At 43.7% G+C, this 25275-nt stretch overlaps 2 protein-coding genes across 4 annotated transcripts in view; both read right to left on the bottom strand.

Annotated features, from left to right (window-relative positions):
- The window catches only part of SPOCK2 (SPARC (osteonectin), cwcv and kazal like domains proteoglycan 2), an 81623-nt gene extending 72597 nt beyond the window's left edge, over positions 1–9026 (bottom strand). For both annotated transcript variants that reach the window (XM_063132993.1, XM_063132994.1), the window contains exon 1: positions 8661–9026. In XM_063132993.1, the coding sequence (XP_062989063.1) occupies positions 8661–8837 (177 nt within the window). In that variant the 5' untranslated portion in view covers positions 8838–9026. The remainder of the gene's footprint in view (positions 1–8660) is intronic.
- Positions 9027–19190: 10164 nt separating this feature from the next.
- ASCC1 (activating signal cointegrator 1 complex subunit 1) overlaps positions 19191–25275 on the bottom strand; it is a 73069-nt gene continuing 66984 nt past the window's right edge. The window contains exon 9 of one of the 2 annotated variants that reach the window (XM_063132989.1): positions 19191–19572. In XM_063132989.1, coding sequence (XP_062989059.1) covers positions 19456–19572 — 117 coding nt within the window. In that variant the 3' untranslated portion in view covers positions 19191–19455. The remainder of the gene's footprint in view (positions 19573–25275) is intronic. The other variant, XM_063132987.1, reaches the window with a different exon arrangement.

Raw genomic sequence — 25275 nt, 5'->3', positions numbered from 1 at the left:
ATGAGAATGCTGGCATATCTGAATGTTTTAAAACCACCTAGCAGTACTCCTGTATCACTGAAAAACCTTATATTGAAACCCATACCTAACAATACCATTTCACTAGGGCAGTTCCATGTTCGATGGGGCTCTTGATAGCCCCCTCCTATGCTAATGGGTCTCCCCACAACCTCAGCCAGCAACTGATGTAGTATCATTCCAGGGCATTGTAGGAAATTTAAGATGGCGGATCATAGGCACCTTATCCGGGAAGCCCAAGATAGGCATTAGTGCATTACTAGCAGCTGCCCCGTAATGCCGGACAACGATGTCAGACCTGCCTCTCACCACTAACTAGCCTATCAATAACCAGTTTTGTTTCATTAGGCACATCAAAGCTAAACTTTTAGGGTGACCATATGGAAAGGAGGACAGGGGTCCTATATCTTTAACAGTTGCACAGAAAAGGGAATTTCAGCAGGTGTCACTTGTAGGCATGCAGCACCTGGTGAAATCCCCGCTTCATCACAATAGTTAAAGCTGCAGGAGCCCTGCTCTCTTTTGTATCTGGTCAAGAGGGCAGGGCTCCTGCAGCTTTAACTATTGTGATGAAGTGGGGATTTCTGCATGCATACAAATGATATCTTCTAAAATTCCTTTTTCTATATAGCTGTTAAAGATACAGGAGCCCTGTCCCCATTTCCATATGGTCACCATAACTAAACAGATGAAATGGGTGTTTTAATCCTGACTTCTTTAAAGGTTTTGTTTTATTGGGTTTTCATTTTGACTTTGTAGTTGAGATTATTTGCCTGCCACAGATTTGGCAGCCATTTTTTTAGGCAAAAAGGGTGCTTAACAAATACAATCAACCTATTTAATGACATTGTTAATAAGAAGGTAGGCACAAAACCAGAATGAATGAGCAGACAGCAATACAAGGTGGAGCTTTTCAGCACCATCCTAAGCACACTCACTCAAAAGTAACCTTCACCAACTTCCATGGGACTTACTCTCGAGTCGGCATGCACAGGATGTAGCCTTTATCTCATATGGAATGTTGGCCTTATTTTCTACTCACAAGGCCATAGCTCAGTGGTAGAGCATCTGCTTTGCATGCAGAAGGTCCCAGGTTTGATCCCGAGCATCTCCATTTAGGGCAGGAAAACTTCCCACCTGAATCCCTGGAGAGCCGCTGCCAGTCAGTGTTAACAATACTGGGCTAGATGGACCCATGGTCTGACTTAGTATAAGGCAGCTTCCTGTGTTCCTGTCCTATAGATAACAGTGCTACTTCTGCAACCACGTTCCATTATTGCAAACAATACATTGCCTTGAAGAACGGCTTCTCTCACAGAGCAAAATATTGCAGTTTGAACGCTGGAAAAATGCAATTTCCTTGCAACAGAAGGATTTTAAGGAAAACCATCTGGATTCCCAAGAACAAATCATTAACTGCACTGGGCAGGGTGGGGAATCATCCTTGGTGCAGATGAAGGCCTATAAACACAATATTTCCCCCCACTTTTTTTTTTAAAAAAGCAAAGCATAAATCAAACCAAGCTACTTCAAGCCAACCCTGGTATTTCATGATCCTGTCTCAAGTCCTCCATCCCACCCACTTCAGTTTTTCAACGCACTGCATCGTATTTACTGGTGAAGGAGGTACAAGAGGACAATTGTGAGCATGATTTAAGAAAAAGATATAAAATCAGAGCTGACAGCTCCAGGAGCAGGAAGCTTGTGTGCATAAGAAATGTGCAAAGATTCAAAGGAGGGCAGAGAGAGGGAAAAATGAGTTTGGGTGTCCATGTGTCCTCTTTTACAGAGGGTAGTCCTCTATTTGAAAGTCTTCCAGGGGACTGTCCTCTATTTTAAAGACATCCTCCCTTTGAAGGACTGTCCAGTCCAAGTCTGGTTTAAAGACAAACAGAAGGAAGAGCTGGGCTTTGGATGGGTGACCATATGAAAAGGAGAACAGGGCTCCTGTATCTTTAACAGTTGCATAGAAAAGGGAATTTCAGCAGGTGTCATTTGTATATATGGAGAACCTGGTGAAATTTCCTCTTCATCACAACCGTTAAAGATACAGGAGCCCTGTCCTCCTTTTCATATGGTCACCCTAGCCTTTGGGCAGCAGTCTGAGCAAGGCACACAGGCCACAATTTTCCACACTACAATGAGATGTTCTGCATTTCTATTTAAATTATAATAATTCTTTCTAAACATGCATCTATACATATAAATTAGCATGTGCAAAATTTATTTAAATAGGTGTCATCTTTTTCACTGGTGCATGTCCTCCTTTTGGTGAGTCACAAGCTGCCACCCTAAATCAATTAGCTTGAGTGCTAATTGGGCAATACCCTTATTCCAAGAGAGGGCAACTTCCAGCCTGCAGGGATAATCCAGCCCGTCCTGAGGCCTGATCCAGCCTGTGGAGAACCCACCTGCTGCCTTCCCCAAGCCACAGCCCCTGACAGCCATTGCCGCAAAGGTGATCTTCTCTAATCAGAGAGTTTGGGAATAGGCCGGGGATTCCCTTGCACCATTTCCTGCTCCGCTACTGTCCTTATTAGGACATGAGTGGCGCAGGAAGAAGGAGCTGGGCTATGTAGGCCTTGGCTTGCAGGAGCCAGTGCAAACCTATTCACTTACTATTTGGTGGTATTTTTAATGGTGGGAATTGCAATGGACATATAGCAGAATGACACCTACCCAGGCCATTGGCTTTACCTAGGATGCTACTTGTAGCACCAGCCACACTGTATCCCAACTCAGCTCTTATGTGTGCAACCGGGAAAACAGGGTGGGAAGAGGTAGAAATCTAAATCACTCCCCATTTCTGTTAGCATCAGGATCATGAGTGTTGTCATATGGGAGGGCAAGAAAGCTGTGCATTACTGTTTCCTTTTGACCTGAAGTCAACTATCTGTTTTCAGTATGCCAGAAAATGATACTGCTAAGACTTAATCACATCCCATGAATGCAACTCGGGGAGTGAAGCCCAGGGGTCAAGCGACAGTCCCTTCAACAACACTTGCACATGATGGAATTAGAGGAGGAGGAGGAGATGGACGAGGAAGAGGAGGACAATGACCACATGCCTGTTAGGTCCTTCATTGCATCCTTATTTATCTAGAGCAGGGGTGGGGGACCTGTGGCCCTCCAGATGTGCTGGACTACAGCTCTCATCATCCTTGACCATTGGCCATGCTGACTTGGGCTGAAAGAAGGTGAAGTCCAGCAACATCTGGAGAATCAGATGTTTTCCACTCCCAATCTAGAGTCAGATACGACACGGATTTGAAACCATCTTAATTCTAGTTCAGTGTTTCCGACATGTCTGAGAGCCAAGAAACGCTTCAGCTCTCAGCCACCCACCCCGAATTAATACTGGAGGCACACACTTCACCCTTACAACAAAAACGATTTACACTTTGTTTGAAAGAGTAAAGATTGATTGCCCGCCCTTGCGTTTCTGCATGAGTCACTGTCATGCCTCCTGACTAAAAAGAGGTAGCTCAGTGGTTGAGCACCTGTTTTGCATGCAGAAGGTCCCAGGTTTAATCCCTGCCAAGTCCAGATTCAGCTGAGAAAGGCTTTTTCCTGAAACCATAGAGAGCTGCTGCCAGTCAGGAAAGAGACAATACTGAGGTACATGGACTTGTGGTCTGACTCAGTGAAAGGCAACTTCCAGTGTTCCAGGCCCGTGACTCATTCAGAGATGCGACAGGCAACCCCACTCCCCTTGAGAGTGGCCATGTCTACAGAGCTTCGGCATCATTCAATCACATCTGATCCAATGATATAACACTATTAACCGTCCCTATAATAGGCTATTCAGATAGTGTAGTAAATCATGTTCAGGACTCAGAATAGTGGTGCTGTCAAAGCAGGACTTTGGGGCAGGTGTTCAGAGCCCCACCCAGAAAATGCAGAAGATCTGTCTTACCAGATTGGGGCTTAAATACTTGAAGAAGCACTTCTTCCCCCATCGTCCTGCCCATGCATTAAGGATACAGAACCCCTCTGCACCAGAGGTTCTCCAGATGGCCCCACCCCCTTTCCCAGGCTACTTATCATTCAGTAGTTTCTTGGCTTTTGAACTATTTTCCTCCATTCTAAAAGGTAGAAATGCTACTCCGAAGGCTTAGTTACTGGCAACCAGAGCTTTAAGATAAAACATGCTGGTTTTTTATCCTTTGGCCCCGCCCCTTTTACATTTAGCCCCGCCCACTCCTGAGAGAATTCAGCCCTCGGGCTGAAAGAGGTTCAGCACACCTGAGCTAGATCCGCATTAAAAGTGAATGGAGGGAAATGCAACCCAGTATATCCAATGAACAGAAGTCGGAAGTTATAGAAAATGTGTACAAAGCGAGAAAAAGAGTCAAAGCTAAGGTGTTGATTCCAGTGTCAGTCCTACTTAGAGTAAACCCATTGAAACGAGTGTGTTTTGAGTGTAGACTAATATCGGAGACAACCCAAGGTGCCCATAGCAATCCCATGCTTTGCCACAGTGTGTTTTCATGGGGAGCAGTGTAAGAAAAGAAAAAAGGAGCCTAGCTAGATCTGACCAAAGGAACATCTAGTTCAGCATCTTCTTGCCCTAGCCAGATTATTATTTGCATGAGGTTCACGCCCCTTTTTTCCCTGTTAACTGCCCTTTCTCCCTCAATCTTTAACCAATCTTCCTGAAATTTTCAGGTTATGCAAAATAGGCATTTCTTTCTGGCATACGTAAATTTCAGAAGGATTGGTGAAACCTTTTTGGTTTTATTAAGGTTAGAAAGACCAATCCCTTCCCCCACCAATTCCTCTTTTCAATGGTGGAAACTATGTTTTCCTTTTGAACCTTAACTAAGAACGCACGGATGTGCATCCTTATATAAGAACCCCACAAGGAAGATGTGGAAGCAACAGCCTTCCCTAGCTGTTGCCTCCTAGCAACTAGTATACAGAGGTAAAAGGCCTCTGAACTGGAAGATCCCACAGGTCTTCATAGGTCTCTCCTCCATCAATTTATCTAATCCTCTTTGAAAGCCTTCTAAAGCCAGTGGCCTCCACCACATCTTGCAGCAGCAAATTCCACGAGTGAAGGATGCACTAAGGGAAGAAGCACGTTTCATTGGGTGACCCCATAGTTCTAGCGCTCTGTGCATATAGGCACAGACACACAGAATGGGAGGCTGGCTTTGCATTATTTACTCAAAGACAAGCTGGCACGGGCAGGGCAGGGGGAGACGGCTCATAATCCTTTGCAAATGCATTGTTCCTGCCCTGATCCAATCTGCTCAGATTGCAGTATATTGGGTCGAGGAGGGAGGGGGGCTCCAATCCGTTATTTAATGCTTTTGCTAGTAAATCTTGCAAAGGGGTATTAGAAAGAACTAAGTGGCTCTTCAGAAGATGTCAAGAGGGCAAAAGCCAGCCTTTCCGAGTTTTATTGCTTAATCAAATTGCTTTTGCTACTGATGGAACAGCCATTAGATGAAACTGTAGCTGCTTCCAGACCTCCCTTCCCATCAGTGGACTGGACGTCTTCCGAGTCTTTGTGATGGGTTTTCAGATGTACCAAACCAGATGTCAGGGCTATACTGGAAAACATGTGCCCGCATGGGCAAGCTCAGTCTTTTCCTTGGGAACAATGAACTTGGAATAGCTACCACCCGCCTTATTCTGCGCGGAAAATTGCTAACATCACGCCCTCTAATAGCAAATTCAGCTGGTGAGGGCCAGCAGGGCTGTCGTCAAAACAGGGCCATTGAGAAGCAAGTGAGAGGTTTCAGCATGCTCAGGGACGCATCTATATCAACTGATCTTGAGTTACGTGCCTCTCATCTACAGGTATTGGGCTTTAAACCTTCTGCTGCGCAAATTTGGGAGCCACCAATAAGAATGCCACTTTTTTAAAACAAAACAAAAACAGTCCTGGTTCTGCACCGTTATCAGTTGTCTGGCACACAAAAATTACACAGGCAAAGCTTCACATGGCCTGGAGGTAAGCATGCAGGTAAAATTTCACCTGCTAAATTTCTGTGGGTCAGACAAATGCACAGCAGCAGGGCCAGCTAACAACAAGGACAATACTAGACTTCAAGGATTTTCTTTTGCCCTGTGTTTCGTTTGCGTGGTAGCAACATTCCCACTGAAATCGGCATGGTTTTACTGAGAAGGAAATGCAAGCAGGATCAGGGCTCAATTGAAAAGGTGACTACGCTAAACAGGTGGGGGGAGGGAGAGAGGGGGAGAGAGGAAAAGAGAGAGCTTGCATGTTTTTTATATGATCTCCTGGTCAGCTAGGAGGAAAATATAAATGAATCCTTCCACCCACCCCACCCCACCCCACCCCGACTTCCCAACTATTGTTTCAACCTAATTTAGGGTGGATCCCATAGAATAAATCTTAAATGGGAGGGTGGGAAGAGAATTATCCATTTGGTTGTATGATACTGAACGACTAGCCCTTTATACACCCATTGTCCTGACAGCAGGGGAAACAAGAAGGTGCTTTCCAAAACAAAGATCCATCTGACTCAGGAGAGTCAGACTCTGTGGGCAAAACCAGCGGAGAAACTAAGGCTGCAATGCACTTGCTCAGGAGTCGGTGTCACCAAACTCAGTGCAATCGACTTCTGCATAAACATGCGTGAGCTCAGGCTGTGACAAGCTTATTGCGGCATAACTTACACTCCTGTGGGCCAAAATCCACTTTCCTGGTTGCATCCGGGGAATTTCATTTAATTCCCTTCAAACTGAACCCGTTTCATTGGCACTGACTTCGTCCGAGCCAGGTTTGTGCAGATTAGGATCCCTGCACCACTAGCCTTGGGAGAAGTGAAATGCTGTCCGAAGAGGAAGGCTCTGAACATGTACAGGACACATTTGGTCTTTGAGGCACAGCCAGCTTCCGACTGACCACCGAGAGGGTGAGGCTCCTGGGTCCGAGGGCGTTTCCCTCCCTTCTTTCCAGGCAGGTTTTGGCACAAGCGGCTTGCCATCCTAACCCACCCCACCCTGCTCAAAGAGAAGAAAAGCAGAACCTGCCCAAATTATTTTCCTGCAACTATCAAAAGCTACCCCGGCCTTGACCTCTCGTGCCACTGGTCAATGAACCCATTTGATCCCCCAAATTAAAGACGATTCCTGTTTAGCTTTCTCAGATCACCAAGCCCCGTTGCTGCTTTCTCTTGTTGAATGCCTTCGGTTTCAGTAGCAGCAGCAGCAGCCTCTCCCCGCCCCAACTTAGGTAGCCTCCACCCTTCTCTGGAAGGGGAAGGAGCCAAACCTGCATCCACCATCTGAGTGTGAAATGAAGCCCCTCTACTCCGGCTAATCACCATCGTCACTCACGGGGCTTATTTTTTCAGGAATCCTTTTTAGTAGAAGGCAGGCTGCGGCTGCAATCCTAGTGTAGATCATTACCTAGAAGTAAGGCTCACTGAATTCAGCGGGGCTTGCTTTTGAGTAGATCCGCATCGTATTGCACAGTGAAGCAGATGCTCCTATTTAGCTTCGTTTGGAAAACCTGGATATTGCTGCTCTGCTTTCCTCTGCTATTCCTAATTTTCTTTCTCTCTCATTTTATTTGTCTTTCCCCTGTCCGATTTCAGCCGTCACCACACAGACACGAAGCGGAGACGGATGTGTCTGCTCCAATACTGCAGCAACGATCGCGACAGACCAACCAAGCCCCCAATTGCAAAACTCTTCCGTCGTCGTCCAGTTCTGCCTCCCCCTATGCGCCGCCACCCACCCACCCACAGATAGGCAGCTCGCCTGCATCGGGTGTCTATTGAGGAGGAAGGCGGGGGAGAGACACCGCATGCCGACATCCAACAGACACACGCGCGCACACGCTCGGCCGTCGCTGGTCGAGTTTGCAAGGGTGGGTCTCTCTGGCGAGCTTGGAACAGGGGGACTCTGGCCGATCGCCTCTTCGTTCCGGCTCGGCGGCTACAGCGGCGCGTTTCGACCACAGCTTAGAGAAAGATCTCTGGAAGCTCGCCAGACAGACCCACCTTTGCAAACTAGGGAGGTGTTTGTTTGTTTTTTTAAAGTACTTGGCTGCAAAAACTGCACCGGGCAACCTTTTATTCTGGACATCCAATTTGTTTTTCACCCGATCCTTCAAAGTAACAAAGTAAACAAATAAGCAAACACCAAAACACGGCAAAGCGTTTGCTCAGCAACCGCGGTACCAATCCAAGGGGGTGCAGGTGCCGACCCACCCACGCTGGTTTCCCGCTCGGAATGCACCATCAACGAGCAAGCCCCGCCGCCTCCGTCGCCGCCGGTCTTTGCAGCGCTGCTCGGCGCAACTTCGCAGCGCTGCATCCGGCGATCGCTGGCCCCGCCGCGCCACCTGCACGGGCTGCTGCCGCCGCCAAGAGCCCTTCGTGCACGCCTCCCTCCCTCCCGCCGCGCCATGCACGCCGCCTATATTTTCCAAAGGCGCAATTGTTGCAGGCTGCCGCCTGCTAGCCGAACGCCAGCAGCTCCTGGGCGCACATGCTTCTGCGGTGCAACGCATTGCAACAGCCGCTCCAGTCCCCTCCCCTATCCCAGGGCTGGACTCAACGCTCCCAGGGGTGAGGGAGTGGATTCTTTACAATTATTATTATTATCATGAGGATGATGACCCCCGCTCCCCTCCCCCCATCGGCTCCATGCAGACTCACGTCTCGGAAGCGGTTCCAGTGTTTGATCTTGCCGCTGTATTGGGAGATGGAAGACAGCCATTGCTCGTCCTCCATAAAATTGCCGGGGTTTTCGCCTTCTTTCCCCCCTTTGCCGTCCCCTTCCGCCAAAGCGATGGCCAGCAGCAGCGGCACCAGACAGCAGCCTGGGGCTCTCATCTCGGGTGGTGGCTCTTTCCTCGCCTGCCCTAAAGCGACGGCTTATTTTCTTCTCCCCTCTCTGATGTCGCGGACTTGGGGAAAAGAGAGAGAGAGAGATGGATGCTTGGATCCCCGCTGAAATGTGACCTGATTAGGAGACGCACTTCTCTGAAACCCAGCGCTGGAAGCACCGGGAGGATTACGGAGTCTGCGCCAAAAGAGGCTGGCTTAAGTCATTGGAGCATCAGCATCACGTTTGACATCATCGCACCTGTTAAAAAGAGACCCACCCCGACGAAAGGGGGGGGGGAGAGGGAGGAAAAAAGGTAAGGGCTCAGGATGCACCGGTCTCTTTGGCTCCTGCTTCCTCGTGTGCAAAGGCCATCAGTTCTTCCAGTTTAATAGACAAGAGAGTTCATGCATTGCCTCTACAGCACAATAAAATATGTCTGGGATCTCTATTCTTTCTTTCTTTACCTGCTGCTGCGTAGGGATGCCACAGATTTTCGGTTTAGTGGCTGATGCCATGTTGATCCCAAAGATAAGGAATATGCAATAGATGAGCATTAAGTCTTTTACTAGATGCAAGCTTTCGAGGCTGCACAGAACCCTTTTGTCATTGGGGTGAATGGGCAAATAACTGTTTTTTTAGCTATAGGATGTGTTAGCAAAGGGTTATTTCATGGATTATGCACAGGCCAGATTGGCTTTCTCACAAGATCTACACTCCATAGAGTACAATAGCCAAGTCCCATGACAAGTGTACCAATATGAAACATGTTTAGCGCATTCACACTTTAGGTCTTAATTACACAGCTAGAAATGTGAAGTGATCCTTCTCAGCTAAAGAGAGTCAAGTGGATTATAAAGAAAAAGTTTTCCTTTCCACCTCATTCCCCACCCCACTCACATCAGATGGATGGGTTTTTTCTTGCTTTTGCACCCAACCCATATTTTTTTATAATCATTTGACTAACAGGGGTTATAGACTAGTGTGATGATTTTGCCAGTGGAGGCTGGTGGCTCCAATGTCAGTGGGACGGTGGATCTACTCTGGGTTTAAGCCAGAACCAGTCAGAACTCTAAAGGGTCTATCCAAAGTGCTTCGCAAATCTTCAAAGTAGCTCTTTTAGAATTCTGAGTCTGACTGAAACCTGGAGCAGATCCATGGCCTCACTGACATCGGAGCCACCAGCCTCCACTAACAAAATCATCAAAATAGTCTATAATCCCCTGGTTGATCAAGTTATTATGAAAAAAATATGGGTGTTACAGTCAAGTACCAATCGAGTGTTATAGCCAATCCCATGATAAATGTACAGATATGAAACATGTTTGCTGTGTGCGCACTTTAGGTCTTAATTATACAGCTAGAAGTCTCTGATGTCAGTGGGGCAGTGGATCCGCTCAGGGTTTCAGTCAAAATCAGTTAGAACTCTAAAGGAGCTATCCAAGGTGCTTCACAGGACTCCATGAATGATGCTCCCATGTAACTTCTTTAGAGTTCTGACTGGCTCTGGCTGAAACCCGGAGTGGATTCACCACTCCACTGACATCAAGCCACCAGCCTCCAAATTTTGCAAAATGTGAAACCTAACATTTCAACCCGCTGCTGAAACCATCCGGATTTAGTACAATGTTTCCTACCCTGTTGGTTCTTATTCAAGCAACAACATGGCACAGTTTACAGTGAGAATATCACTTGTTGATATCAAAATATTATCAGAATCTATTGAGTTTGAGCATTGCATTTCACAACATTTAAAAATGGGGGCACAGATGTGGCACTTAATTTCACTCTCTAGCACACCACTTATAGGTTCTAGAACGTGGCAGATACAGGTGCTGTAGGCTCACAGATGGTCTGCCATAGTTTCGCAGGAATTAAAAGACTGTCAGATTTGGCTCTTCATTTTATAGTCTTGCCATTTCGTTCTTCAATTTTGTGTACCTAGGAATAATCCCCTCATCATTATCATCACCACCACATTTATATCCTGCTATTTCCCCTCTTGCAAGGAATCCAGGGTGGCTAACATGGTCCTCCTCTCCATTTCATTCTCACAACAACCCTATGAGGTAGGTTAGGCTGAGAGTCAGTCACTGGCCCAAAGTCACCCAGAGAGCTTCATGGTCCGAGAGGGGAGTCGAACCCAGATCTCCCGAGTCCTAATCTAATACTCTAACCTTTACTCTAATACTCTAACCCGTTCTGAAGATTGCATTGCCTGCGTAAGGAAAGGGCAAAATGCTTAAGACAGCATCTTTGCAGCTACTGCTACTGAGCCCGTCCCCATCAAAAGCCTGGAAGAATATAATGTCATCTTCAAACCTCTCCTCCAAGCCCATAGCCAAACATCTGTCATCTCTAAATAAGAAAAGAAGCCGAACGGATTTCTCTTTTCAGAACCTCCTCCAAGAACAGCACACAAATGAACCCTCCCATTCCTTCCAGTGGCCATTCATTTTTTATAAAAAGCCTCAAGGAATCACAGTTGGTCTTTAATTACTGGATGACAAGAAGAAGTTGAAAAGCGTTTCAGGAGTTGGCACGTTTTTTCACTGTCTTGACCTGCTGAGAGCCAACTGCTTGAGACTTTATAAGGCAAGGCCTTTTCAGTGTTATAGGCCAAATGCCAGATCCATAGCCTGTCAATGCCAGGGGCATTGATAGGCCTGACTCCATGGGGCTTGGGGCCCAAATCTATTTTCCAGAGCCCTGGGTCTCTTGCCCTGACCCCTACATGTCACTTGGTCCCAATGGAAAGGTTTTTTCTCTCCACTTTATTGCAGTCGCAGGAGGGCAATTTTCAGGTGCCTGTGTGTGTGTGTGTGTGTGTGTGCAAATATTTCAAGGGGGAAATTGCAATTTTCAAGCAGTGGGTGGGTAGGAACGGTTGACCATCACTCCCCACAAACTGCAACGCTCCATCCCCCAATCCCTTTGCATGGCAACTAAGCTTAGGAAAAAAAATTCAATTGATCCAATGGGATGTGTGTGTTTTTAAGCTTAATTGCCAGGCTGGAGTGGGTAGGATGGGGGTTTCCAGGGAATCACAGTTTGGGAGGGGAGGATTTGCCCTTCCCTCAATGTGCACTGTGCCCCCCAATTCCTTCTCCAGATGGCAATTAAACTTTTTTTAAAGCTTTCCACTGGTTACAGGAAGCCAGATTCCAGCTGGACATCAGGAAAAACTTCCTGACTGTTAGAGCAGTACGACAATGGAACCAGTTACCTAGGGAGGTTGTGGACTCCCCCACACTAGAGGCCTTCAAGATGCAGCTGGACCACCATCTGTCAGGGATGCCTTAAGGTGGATTCCTGCACTGAGCAGGGGGTTGGACTCGATGGCCTTATAGGCCCCTTCCAACTCTTCTGTTCTATGATTCTATGGTGCCAATGGCAAGATTGAGCTCCAAATCTTATAAGCAGTGGTGCTGGTGGAGCAGAGGACAGGGAAGATACACAGTATTCTTCTGAGATTGTTGGAGGAGCGCAGGAGACGGTCATGCACGGCAATTGCCAGCTGCGTGCTGAGCATTGGAGCAAATATACCTGGTGGTGGTGGATTTCTCTTCCACAAGAGGGTGGGGAAGAGCTATTCATCCCAAATATAGAACCACCTCTGCTTTTAAGTGCTGAGCCTTTGGGCTGAACTACTTAAGACAGTCATTGGGAGACCATACCATTAAAATACTCCTCCTTTTGGGGAAGGAGTATAGCTCAAGGGTCAAGCATGTGCTTTGCATGCAATAGGTCCCAGGTTCAATTGCTGGCAATTGCTGGAAGACAGACAGGATAAGGTTGGGTGACCATATGAAGAGGAGGACAGGGCTCCTGATTCTTTAACAGTTGTATAGAAAAGGGGATTTCAGCAGGTGTCATTTGTATGCATGTAGCACCTGGCGAAATTCCCTCATCATCACAACAGTTAAAGTTGCAGGAGCTATACTAGAGTGACCAGATACAAAAGAGGGCAGGGCTCCTGCAGCTTTAACTGTTGTGATGAAGAGGGAATTTCACCAGGTGCTGCATGAATACCAATGACACCTGCTGAAATTCCCTTTTCTATGCAACTGTTAAAGTTACAGAAGCCCTGTCCTCCTTTCCATATGGCCACCCTAGGTAAGCACATGATGTGAATGACCTCTGCTATATCCGAGACCTTGGAGTGGAGATGTATTGCCAAGCTAGATGGACAATAACCCAGCCTGCTATAATATGTCTTCCTGTGTACCAGAGGAAATACTACCAAAACCCAGCAGGTTAGGGAAAACACAAGGTGAGAACTCCTTCCCCTGACACTGAGTTTTCTATGCAGAGGGATTTTAATATATGGAGGAGCACTCAATCATAAGAGTGCCTGCCTGAGGTAGCACAGCCCAGACACAGGTTTACCACCTCAGTGAGTACTAGACCTATGCAATTAGTAAATGAAGCACAGAATTAGTACCTTAGCGGATTCAACCTTGGTTGCCTGATTTATGAATAAGCCACATGTGGCTATAAGTTTGCAGACAATGCCTGTGTGGCACTACGTTCATTACAGAAATGCATGAGCCATCTGTTCCTTTGGCAAAAGAGGCATGATTAAGTACCATGTGACATACCTCTAGCACAGCAACTTGCTCGGTTTAAGATGCTGCTATTTACACAGAACATCTTACACGGAGGAAACTGGTGAGCATCTTAAATGGATCCAAAGCTTGTCGCAGTCATAATCTTTTGACATACTTTAGAAAATAGGCAGAGTGATGAATTAGAAAGGAAGGATTTTCCGTCAAACCTCAAAAATGCCATATGATCTGAAATATTTCATACTGTCAGATGCAATAGTTTACACACACACACACACACACACACACACACACACTAGTGGGAAGGAGGAAGAGTGGGTGTATGTTTGGTAGATGGTTGCTTTCTGGCAAAATAAAAACAAGCCTGCAAACCTATGTCCATTTAGTTAAGGCCCATTTAATTCATTGGGATTTACTTCCAAGTAATTATGCATAAGGTCAGGCTGCACATGTGAGGTTGGAGGAGGGTGTCTCCAAACATACTAAGGGTGCAATCGTATGCATGTTTCGACAACAACAACAAGTCCTACAACTCCCAGCATGCCCCAACTAGCATGGCTGGTTGGGGCATGCTGTTGAACATTGTTTTTGTTGAACGTGCATAGGAATGCATCCTATGAATGCAGTGTGGTGTTGTGGTTAGAGTGTTAGACTAGGGAACTAGGTTTAAATGCTCACCCAGCCATGAAGCTCGTCAAGTGACCTTGAGCTAGTCAGTCTCTCTAATCAACCTCGCAGGGTTGTTGAGAGGACAGCATAGGGCAGGAGAACTACATGTGCCCCCTAGAGCTTCTTTGAGGAAAGGGAAATATAAATGTAATAAATCTGCTTTCCTGCAATCCCACACCTGTGTCATGATTACAATCAAGGACCATTTCCTTAGCAATTGCAAGAAGCCCCCTTGAAAGCCTGAGAGTTGCTTTTGTATCTGGAAACACAGCTGCTATAAGTCACGTGTTTCACCATTTGCCAGTCATATTTGTACTACTCTGTGAGATAAACAGAAGCTTGATCTACTAAAAGCCACATATAATCTGATCAAACACAGCCCAACCTAAACTGCTTCATCCATCTTATTTATTGTCTGTGTGCAGATGGCGCATCACATAACCTCCTTTTAAGCAACAGATATTACGGACAGGAACTCAGATGTCAACTGGATTCAGGTCTATGCAGCAAGGGAATTTCCCCTTTTGCTGGTATCCAAGCATTGGGAGGTCAATCTAGGCATGTTTCAGTTGCTAGGGACTGTGCGGTGGGGTCTTTATGCATGTAGTTGTTTTTTGTGAGCGTGAACAAAAGAAAAAAATAAAATCAGAAAATTCAAACAGGATCTGTGTCTAGCTCAGGCATAGGATCGATGTCTAGACTATCAGTGTAAGGGAGAAAGAGAGAAAAGGACTGCTATAGGTATTATTGATGTGTAAGCTCTGAATCTTTGGGGTTTCAGATGCAAAAATCTGTCGTCTTGGGCATGCACTATCATTTTCAAGTCAGGGATGCAATTTCAAAGTGGCTATCAAGATGAAAGGCTTTACAGTAAGAATAACCCTGTAATTTCCAGCTCAAATCACAAGGGACGGATAACGCAGGGCAACATGAGCAGTAGAATCAATTCAGCTGTATTGCACTGCAAAAGATGGTGCTTTATCAAATGCAGTGCCAAGCTGTCTAATGGGGGAGGAAGCAAATTCTCAAGTCAAAATGCTGCGTTCGAAAATTTAAGCAAGAGCAAGTTGCAGAGAGAGAGAGAGAGAGAGAGAGAGAGAGAGAGAGAGAGAGGTGTACTTAGATTGCCTGTTTGGAGCAACTTGTCAACTGTTGAGGGGTGCATGACTGCAACCCAGTGACCCTGGTTCTTAATATTTCTAGTGTTGAGCCTGTCAGCTGAGCTGGTATTTTTGTGCAGGGCACAAATCAATTGCTTCAGCCTGGGTCAGCTAATACTACAGCAATCAACAGGAAGATTCAGAAATAAAGGCTGCTTATTACACAATGCAGGGCTTTTTAAATGCCTTGCATTGTAGAGCCAGTGGTTGCACAGCTATTTGGTTTGCTTGTTCCTTGCAGAGATCTTGTGCAAGGTCCCACAAAATCCTGTGGCTGCGTGAAAAAAGGTTGAAAAATCCAGCTCCTCCTATACCCCAACTATAATATCATTAATATAGCACCATCAATGTGTGTGGAGCTTTATGAAGTAAAAGAGGCCAGGTCCCAACCCGACAGGGCTTACAGTCTAAGCCTTGACAATGGTGTGACAATAGAGGCAGAGGAGGGAAATGGAGGCCAACTAAACAGGAAGAATATGGGGTAAATGAATGGGATGGAGGCAGCAGCTGAGCGCTGCTAGGCTTGTGTTTGTCACGGAGACCTCGGTCAGTCATGATGCTGTTATTTCAGGGCCATTGGTGTACGTGAGCTCCAGCCTCCCCTTGCAGTGACACAGCAGGGTCACCTTGCCAAGTACAAAAAAAAAAAAAAAGACAGCTGCACCAATGCATTGTTCCCAATGTGATTCAAGATGTGTCAAGGGAAATTCTTCACCTGTTTCTAATGTTTCCTCAAGATCTACTTGGATCTGACTGGCTTATGGCTCACCCAATATACTGACAACTGTCTGTCTGTTTTTGTTTTTACAGCTTTAAAAAAAATCATCTTTGTTGTTGTTGGTCACCTTTCCTAACTACCTTCTGCACAGGCTTCTCTCTCATCTACCCCCTCTGTGATGTCTTCTTGCCCCAAGTGCAAACATCCACTGAGGTGTGTAACATTTCCAGGGAATTAAAAAGACTGTTAAAATGACTGTATTGCATCAGCTACATTCAGAGTTCACAATTAACTGTGTTACTGCCAAAAATACATATTGGATGCCTCCAGGGAATCTGAATGAGTGTGAACTTTGTGCTTGTGTTTCTTTCAGGGCTGCTTCACATGATACAACAACAAAGACAGGTCGTCATGTTTCCATACTTTTGAAGGGTATTCACGTCTAAAAACATGTAGCAAGCTTGCCCCTGCTGCTATGATTGACCAGGAGTATGTTCACAGTATGTTTTGAAATATGTTCAAACACTACAAAATAGGTGGTAAGCAGGGACTTGTGTTCACTGTAAAGTATAAATCAGGTGTGTGGGTGGGTGTGGGTGGGTGTGATCACATGCATCCTATGTGGAGGTTTGCTGGTATGTAATAGGCAGACATGTAGGGTGCAAAACCTCTCCAAATCTGGAGTTACTCCTTTGTGGAGATACACTACCTTCTATAGTCACTGAACATGAGAAATATTGCTACCATCTCCTGTGATCATAATTTGCCTTCTCCAATAGAATGGGCTCTGTGTCCATTTATATCTGCATGGCCACTATTTTGAGATTTACCCAAAGCCTTCACAAGGACATAGTCAAGTGATGCTGGTACTCAGTCATTACCTTTTTGATGTATTGCATCCAAACATTTGCACTACCGCATCTACCTGCAATTTAAGGGTTTGTCATAAATTGTGATGCTGCCCTTCAGGTATGCCCCATGCTGAGCATTTATAAACTGTGCATACTGCATTAGCTAGCTGCAAGGCTCTGCTCAAGACAGCTTTCAAAATAAATATGTCCAAGATAACTCACTGTAAAATTAAAGATCTATTTATTAAACAGTTTGCCCTTAAAAATGTCCATGTGAGGTATTAGAACCTGCTCAGCTTGATAGGAATTAATTCCAGATCTGTTTATCTCCGCTGTGAATTTTATTTAGTAACTTAATCCAACATTGTTGAATTAATTATACTTCATACATTATAAAGGACTGAACTTATTAAATATATATATTTTAAAAAGAAAGAAAAGAAAGAACATACAATTAGAGGAAAGCCTTTTCAACCTCATTAAACTAAATTATGTTCTGCTAGTTCAGGCTTTGACCTCATAAGTAATGTCTATAGCATGATGGCTCTGCACAGACATTCAGTGTTTGGGGCTGAATGAGCGGCAGTAAAAAGACCCTGCACTGACTTGTCATACTTTAGGTCAATCCAGTTGGTTTTTGTGGTAGTACCCAGAGAGTAGAATCCTACTCTCCAAAAAGAATTGGATTAGCAGAATCTGGCCCAAAGTAATCAAATCCAGCCATATCAATACCAACCTCAATGACAAACAAGCAGCTAGGGGAAAAAATCAATTCTAGATGATAAAGGACAAAACTGGTCAGAAAAGAACATTTATTGAAAAAGCTTCTATGGGGGAATCTGTAGACAACAAAGAATAAAAATAGTATTCATGTCCTTTTAGGGGCTTTAATATTCTGTATGTATATTGCTAAGTGTATAAACAGCTTCTTGGTTACTGTAGTTAAAATATGTACGGAAGCTTTTAGATGTACTCCTCTTCCTTCTAATGCAGAAGAGATGAATAGCTTTTGATAACAAGTGGAAAAACACAACAACACAAACACAAAAACCCTCAGCCGGGGTAGAGGAAAAGCCAAAAGGACCAGTATTTCAGCCGTTCGAGCACTTCTCAAAAGGTATTGAATGCTGTTGTGTGTGGGAGTACAGTGCTCTCCGGATCAGACCTCAAGTGACTACCTGTGTTCTTCTATATGAGTGAAAAAAAAGTTAAACCTAAGAGAGGCGAAAAGAGGCTCTTAATAGCTGAAGAATCTAGGTAATGCCATCAGGCAGCCAGGGAGTGAATAGGGAATAGTGATTCTATATTTTAAGAGTGATCATTAAAATAGTTCATAAATCCTTCTGTGCCTCAAAAGGTGTTTCACACTCTCTACCATGAATCTGGTTTTGTTTTTGTTTTTAATAAGAAGTGATGGAACATCCTGAGAGGCTAACCCAAGAAAATAAGACTTGATTAAACAAGTAAGCAAAGAAAGCATCATCACTGCTGAAAACTAAGCTGCTAGTATTATGTCATATGGACAATGGTGATCTCCAAGTGATATACAGTAAATTTTGTGCACAATGTCTTTTGACATTGGCAGATACACAATGATTCTCTTTATTAAAATTACTGTAAATAAAACTGGTTTGTAACACTCAGGGAAAGATGGATACGAACTGAACACTTCCTAGCAGTACTTAAAAACTCACACAGTGCCATGAAATCATTTTACAACTAAATCTATAGTTGCTAGTCATTAGATTGGCTGGATTTGGTCTTTCAACATTTACTCCAAGCATCCATTTATATAGCACATTATTTTCCAGATATTACTAGAATACCTGCACTGTCCTTTGACTTCCATTCCATTTTCACTTGATCTACCCTTTCACATCCTGCTAATGCCCTTTTGATTTTCTCTCTCTTCTTCCCTTCTTTCTGGAGATGGTTATGAAATGAAAAGATTATGAGACTCATGCACAGCAGCTGTCTGATGTTCTTTAAGATACAGGCCACAATCCTGAGAATCATAGGAGGGGCGCAGACAGTGGACACATCAGGCCTATTGTCCATGGTGGCTTCCACATGGGATTGTACTTGGGAGTAATGAAGCATTACTATTTCTGTATATAGATTTTGATAACCATTAACAGAGTTATGCAGACTGTGGTCGAAACGGTAATTGCTCATGTGGAAACATGTCTCTATTACAAGGATTGTGTTTGCAGTGATTATTTCAGATACAAGAAGACTTACTATCAGGCCACCTGCACTTGCAATACATAAAAATCACTTCCAACAATAAGAGAGATTGTTTTGTAAACAGAAACTGTGTGCCACCAAGTTAACAACATTAGTTATGTATGTAAAGGTTAGCTATTTAAAAAAATGGACTGGTAACTTTTGTGAATTTATTTACAGCTAACATAAAGGCTGTTAAATGCAAATGTTTTTATTTTTTCTATATCCAGAACAAACAACCAAAACAACTTATTTGATTATGTAGGCATGTTTTCACTGGCCTCAGATCATTGTGGATTTGCAAATTCAGACTGCAAAGTGCTAGTGTTGATTCAGAAGGACTCCATCATCATCTTCATCATCATCATCATCTTGTGTATCATGCAGTTCTAATGTCATCAGATACAATTGTTTGGGCAAGATGAGATTGCACTTCAAGAGAAAGTGAGCTGCCCAGACGTTGCATAGTAACCTGAGCTGTCTGTTGAGAATCGCTGAGAGAGGTAGACTGAATTCAGTTGCACTTCTCCAAAGTAGAAGTTTTCAAAGAGCTGAAAAAGAAAAAAACAGAAGAAGTCATGAAAGCAATCCCCAAAAAGAATGCACTGGGGCTATATATTTGGGATATATTTGATTAAAAAAAACAACACTTCTAAGATTGATTTCCACACTTCCCTTCCCTACACACCCATTTAAAAGGAATGACTTCTCCAAATAGATTTCCCCCCTTACCATGATTAATCGTTGTTGCAACAGCATGGGTGATTTTAAAACCTAAGTCACCAGACACCCTTTTGCTTTATCTGACCTAGAAGGATGAGGTCTGACTGGTAGCCATTAAGCCACAGTAATTACCTAAGATGTGTGTAGGAAAGAAGGCTAAAGCAGCTAGAAGATGCATGACTTTGTAAGTCTGAATAGTTAGAATCATATCTCAGATACATATTCCATAAATATCCTGCAAAATAGTCAGAAAATGCATATCTATATTTCCCTTTTTGAAGGCCAAAGATGGCCGACATCTGAGAGCTTCTCCAGGAGCTACACCTCTCCATGGATGGGTATGCTCTATAACAAATTTGATGACACATGAAGTGCTTTGCAGTTACAGAGCTCAAGCACTTGGAAATCACCAAATAGAGGTGAGGGCCTAAGGAACCACAAAATGAGATTATGATAAAATGACGCTCTGCTGCTCCTTCAAGTAGATCTTGGTCAATGTATTATATGCAAAGCCAAAAGACAGATGCAACAAAGGGTGTTTCCAGATGGATGGCTTTTAGTGCTACTAATCAAAAAGCATTGTTCAGCAATTTCTCTTAACGTATTTTTAGGGGAAAAGAAAGAAGACTGAAAAGTGGTAGGAAAACACACGAGGGTTACAAATGGAAGACGAGCCATTTGTGAAATTCCATGAACGAGGCAGGGCGACGGCACAATACAGCCTTGTCTGGAAGTACCCTTTGAGTGGATTCTATCAGTTACATCTTTTGACAACATTTTTCTTATGAGTGAAACAGTGGGGAAGATTTTTGAAGCGCTTAAGATTCTGAGCGCTGCCAGAGGCCAGATATAATAGATTCACAGATTATATCTGGCCTTTGCCCCACCAGTTGGCCATGTCTCTATTCCTGACATATCACACTTCTTGTTTACACAGGCCTCAGGAAAACATAAAGGGAAACATAATAGTGGAATCATCCTTCAGGCTCCCTTTGGCTCCCTTCCCCAGGTTCCCCACAGATTGAAATATGGCTGCAGCTCACACAACAGGAGCTCAATGACTATGTGCCCAGTAGATTTTAGAAATAATAATAATAATAATAATAATAATAATAATAATAATAATAATAAATTTCTTACCCACCTCTCCGATTGGATCAAGGCGGGGAACAACAGCAAGCATAAAATACATAAAATACTGATTGAAAACATAGTATGTACTGTTAGAAAACATCCTCAAAACATACTAAAAGCATCCTAAAATTCCACTGGATAGGGCTGCTGGAAGAGATCAGTCTTGGGTTTAGAGCCTCTCTCTGTGAGTATGTGGCGGTACTGAAGAAGATATGGACTGTGGCACAGAGACAATGTTGAATTAGGGTTAGGGTTCTTCTCATTTTTCACCTAGCCCTGCATATAACAGTCTTTTAAGTTTGTTGTATGGGGCTTTCTTTTGCAAGAGCTATTTTGTGATGTCTATAATAAATTAAATTGAGTTCAGTTAATTTATGTAGGTTAAAACCAGCACTCTGAGAGTAGCCACGTTTGGCCAGTTTTTCTCAAGATAAGAATCGTGAAACCAGAAGGCTCTCTATCCCAATTCCTTCAACAAAGCCTTTCAAGGGCACTTTTACTCTCTCTCTCTCTCTCTCTCTCTCTCTCTCTCACACACACACACACACACTGAAACACAGTTCAGGAGAAAGATGCTCCAGTGATTAAAACTGTATAGGGGACTGATGAAAATATGACATCAGAATACATTATAGAGAACCCACTAATACTGCCTAGAAGAAACATCACATTGAAGTGCTTTTCTCCATTCCATTAAGAAGCAGGAAATTGCTCTGTCTTAAAATGCAAGTAATGCCTTTGGAAAACCTTTCAACAAATACACTAATTTCAAACTCAGTTTAATGTTGCTGTGCCAAGGGTCAACAAGAGCGGAGTAGTTTAGCTTCCCCATCACAGAGGTCTTAAAAAACATATTCCATCTGACTTCTTTGGCATTTTATATCTGTCCCTGCAGACCACAGCTCAAGATGGGCACATACAACTCTTCCTGTTATTAAGGAGTCCCGTTGGTTTTGAAAAAAAATCTACAGCTTCATTAAGCCCTGCTCATCCATAGCTGACAATTCATTGATTCCTCTATAGCTAACCAATGAAATTCAAATATCTACTTGGCAGTCATAATCTTATATTTCACCCCTTTCCAGAAATATATTGAGTTCTCCCTAGCATAGATGATCTCAACCCGTTTCTTTATTGGCTTTGGGCATTTGTTTTATGCTCTATGGCCCTCTTATGTAAAACAGAATTTGCCAAAGTGTGGCATATGACCTCATAATAGTTTGCTAAGAAAGCCTGAGGGAGTGACAGGGATGAAGTCGCTTCAAGGGAAATTGCAGCTGCCTGAGCTCTTTGCTGTATCATCAATCTTGCTGCAAATTATATGGATGGGACGGGGAAGTGGCAACTGGGATGACAAGACAGCAACTTCTGGTCGGTTGAGCAGAATACATTGCAGGATCCAATGTGGTGATGGGCAGAAGGAATTTCAAAAGAGCTTGCGTTTATAAGGAGATGGGGCTTGACCGAAAAGGTCAAGGTAGCAAAAAAGATGTGCCTAAATATAATTTTATTTATTTGTTACGTTTATATCCCTCCCTCCCTCCACAGAGCCCAAGGCAGCATACATGTTCCTCTCCATTTTATCCTCACAACCCTGTGAGGTAGATAGATTAGGCCAAGAGACAGCGATTGGCCCAACACAGTGAGATTCATGGCAAAGCAGGGACTAGAACCCGGGTCTACCCATTCCTAGTCCAACACTCTAACTATTATACCACAAAAGTTCAAAGGTTCAATTTTTGTTAAAAGCCTTCTTCCCACTGTTCTTCCATACAAGAGTTTCAGAGGATGAAGTCATAAATGAGGAGCTCACTGTACATACAGTTCTACTAAGCACTATTTTGCTAGCCAGCATGTTTTGGATTAATATCACGGTATGGCATTCCAATGGTCAGGTGCAGTCTTTCAAATGCATAAATATTTGACCACCTGGTCCTTCCAAGTAGGGCTTGAGGAATTCTAGATATTCATCCTACAACACACTGACAAAGTTAATGTCTACCATAAAAGTTCTGCATAGCTGCACTGTGGTGTCATAGTGACTGTGGAAAATAGAATCCACTCTTAGAGCTGATCCTGTAAAACCTGAATTGTTAAAATATTGTCACAACAGTGTGTGGAAGTGCAGCTTACATTTTAAAAAGACCTGGAACTACATAGGAGGCACAAAATTAATTTGGAATAATTAGAATTCTGGGACAATCAAGATTTGGATAATGAAGATTCTACTTATATTGGTTCTTATTAAGCCAAGCAAGAACAAATGTTTTTGAAGTGTTTAAAAAAAGGAATAGTTTTAATGTAGTATGTAAAACTGGAGGTAAAAAGGAAGATTAAAAAAATTACTAAGATAAACTCTGATTTACATAATTATAAAAATGTAATATAATCCGGAATGAGGCTCCAAAAGCTTATGTTCCCACATTCAAGATAAAAATATCTTATAGAGAAGCAGTGATTGTGTGGGTGGCGGGAGGAAAGGGGGGCTATTTTTAAATAAAACCCCACTTCGAATGTAATATTTAGAGAATAATTTTCTGTAGACTACAGCAGTTTTGACAGGGCATGTACTTTGTATTCAGAGGCCAAAAATGGGATTTTTAAGACTACACCTGTTTTATTTTCCATATATTTTAAATAAGTAGCTCTCACAGGTCCTACAGTTCTGCTTTCTCAGCAAACAGGATGCTCCCTGCACTGCCTCCACAACAGGAAATTGTTACTGTCAGATTGTTTGTGAGCCTGAAGATGTTTTTCAAGCACGGGATATTGAAGCATTTATTTGCAGTGGGGGAATGTTGCAGTGTTAACTTCTGAGGGGATTATCTGCCTTGAGACAAGCCAGCACCGGCAGCAAAATGCATATATAGGATTATTGCAAATATATATGAGAAAACTAAAGCAATATGGGCACCTCCTCTTCAAAAATAGGCTCATACACAAACTTTGTTGCACATATTAACTTGTAACTTTTCTTTGGGGAGTGGGGGCGGGGGGGGGGGGAGAGACCAAAACAAAGCTAGCTGCATTGTGTGGTTGTGATTGCAAAGCTGACGGCCTGCCAAAGGCGCCAAATACCAACAGGCACAAACAGATTCCAAGACATCCCTGTCCTCCATGTCTTGCAGGGGTGTGTGTGTGTCACTAATGCAGCAGTGCAGTATGTTGCAACTACATGCAGATCACTGTCTCCTGGGGAAATTCTGGGGAGAATTTCTGGGATTTGACTGCCATTTTGAACCTTGCAGTCCAGACGCACAGAGTGCTTCAATCCACAGTTGCTCCATACCACTGCAGCCTATGCATGGGTAGCTATGATTCTATATACCACAAGGAGTCAGAGACTTCTGTATTTGCCCTCCCCAACCCCCAAAAAGCACCCCTCCTGCATAAAGTCTTGTGGAATAAACACTCTCCAAAGTGGGCTCAAGTTATAGGAAGTCAGATTCTGGCTGGACATCAGGAAAAACTTCCTCGCTGTTAGAGCAGTATGACAATGGAACCAGTTACCTAGGGAGGTTGTGAGCTCTCCCATACTAGAGGCATTCAAGAGGCAGCTGGACAACCATTTGTCAGGTATGCTTTAACGTGGATTCCTGCATTGAGCAGGGGGTTGTACTCGATGGCCTTATAGGCTCCTTCCAACTCTACTATTCTATGATTCTATGATTTTGCCCAAACATTCCATAAAAATGGGAGTTGTGCTGCATCCCTCCCAAACTCCACTTTCTTTCTGCTTTTGCAACAGAAGTAACATGGATCAACTTTTCAGAGATTTGAATGCTGATTCAGAAGTTGTCAGTCTTGGCCTTTCCACCATAGTTCAGGGGAGCTGTCTACAGTTTTTATTTTTTAAAGCATCACTCGTTTCTTCAATTAAATTGTCTTTTCTTTAAGCATAGTCAGTTTATTTTTAACTTCAAAACTGTTGCAGGGGAGGTAGGTTTGCGATATCACAACACACACACCAGCCCACGGAGCAATTTTTCCCTGAGGCAATTTTTCCCTGAAGAAACTATTGGTCATATACTGAGACCAGGATGACCCTATTGTTCAAAGCAAGGGAAGGGGAAAATATTCAGTAAGAATGAACAGATATACCAAAAAATAAATAATAATAAAAAAAATTGTACACTTGCTTCGGATGGGATGAAACATCATACACCACCTGGTTCCTAAAGATGGGTGCGACTTTAAAAATAAAAGACAGAGAACGAAAGAGAAACTGAGAGCACTTTTGTACTTTTCCCACAGTGAACTTTGCTAGAACAATTGATTTTTTGGAAACCTAGCTAACTGTACATTAATCACAAGCATACCACAAGGTTTAAGGGACAACCACAGTCTTTTTTATTCTTGCCTTCAGTGCAAGCCTTCTATTTTTATTACCTCATCTT

The sequence above is a fragment of the Elgaria multicarinata genome, chromosome 8, assembly GCF_023053635.1.
Source record: "Elgaria multicarinata webbii isolate HBS135686 ecotype San Diego chromosome 8, rElgMul1.1.pri, whole genome shotgun sequence".
Classification (NCBI taxonomy): Eukaryota; Metazoa; Chordata; class Lepidosauria; order Squamata; family Anguidae; genus Elgaria; species Elgaria multicarinata.
The sequence above is the reverse complement of the archived record's forward strand: the minus strand, read 5'-3'. Positions and strand labels throughout refer to the sequence as shown.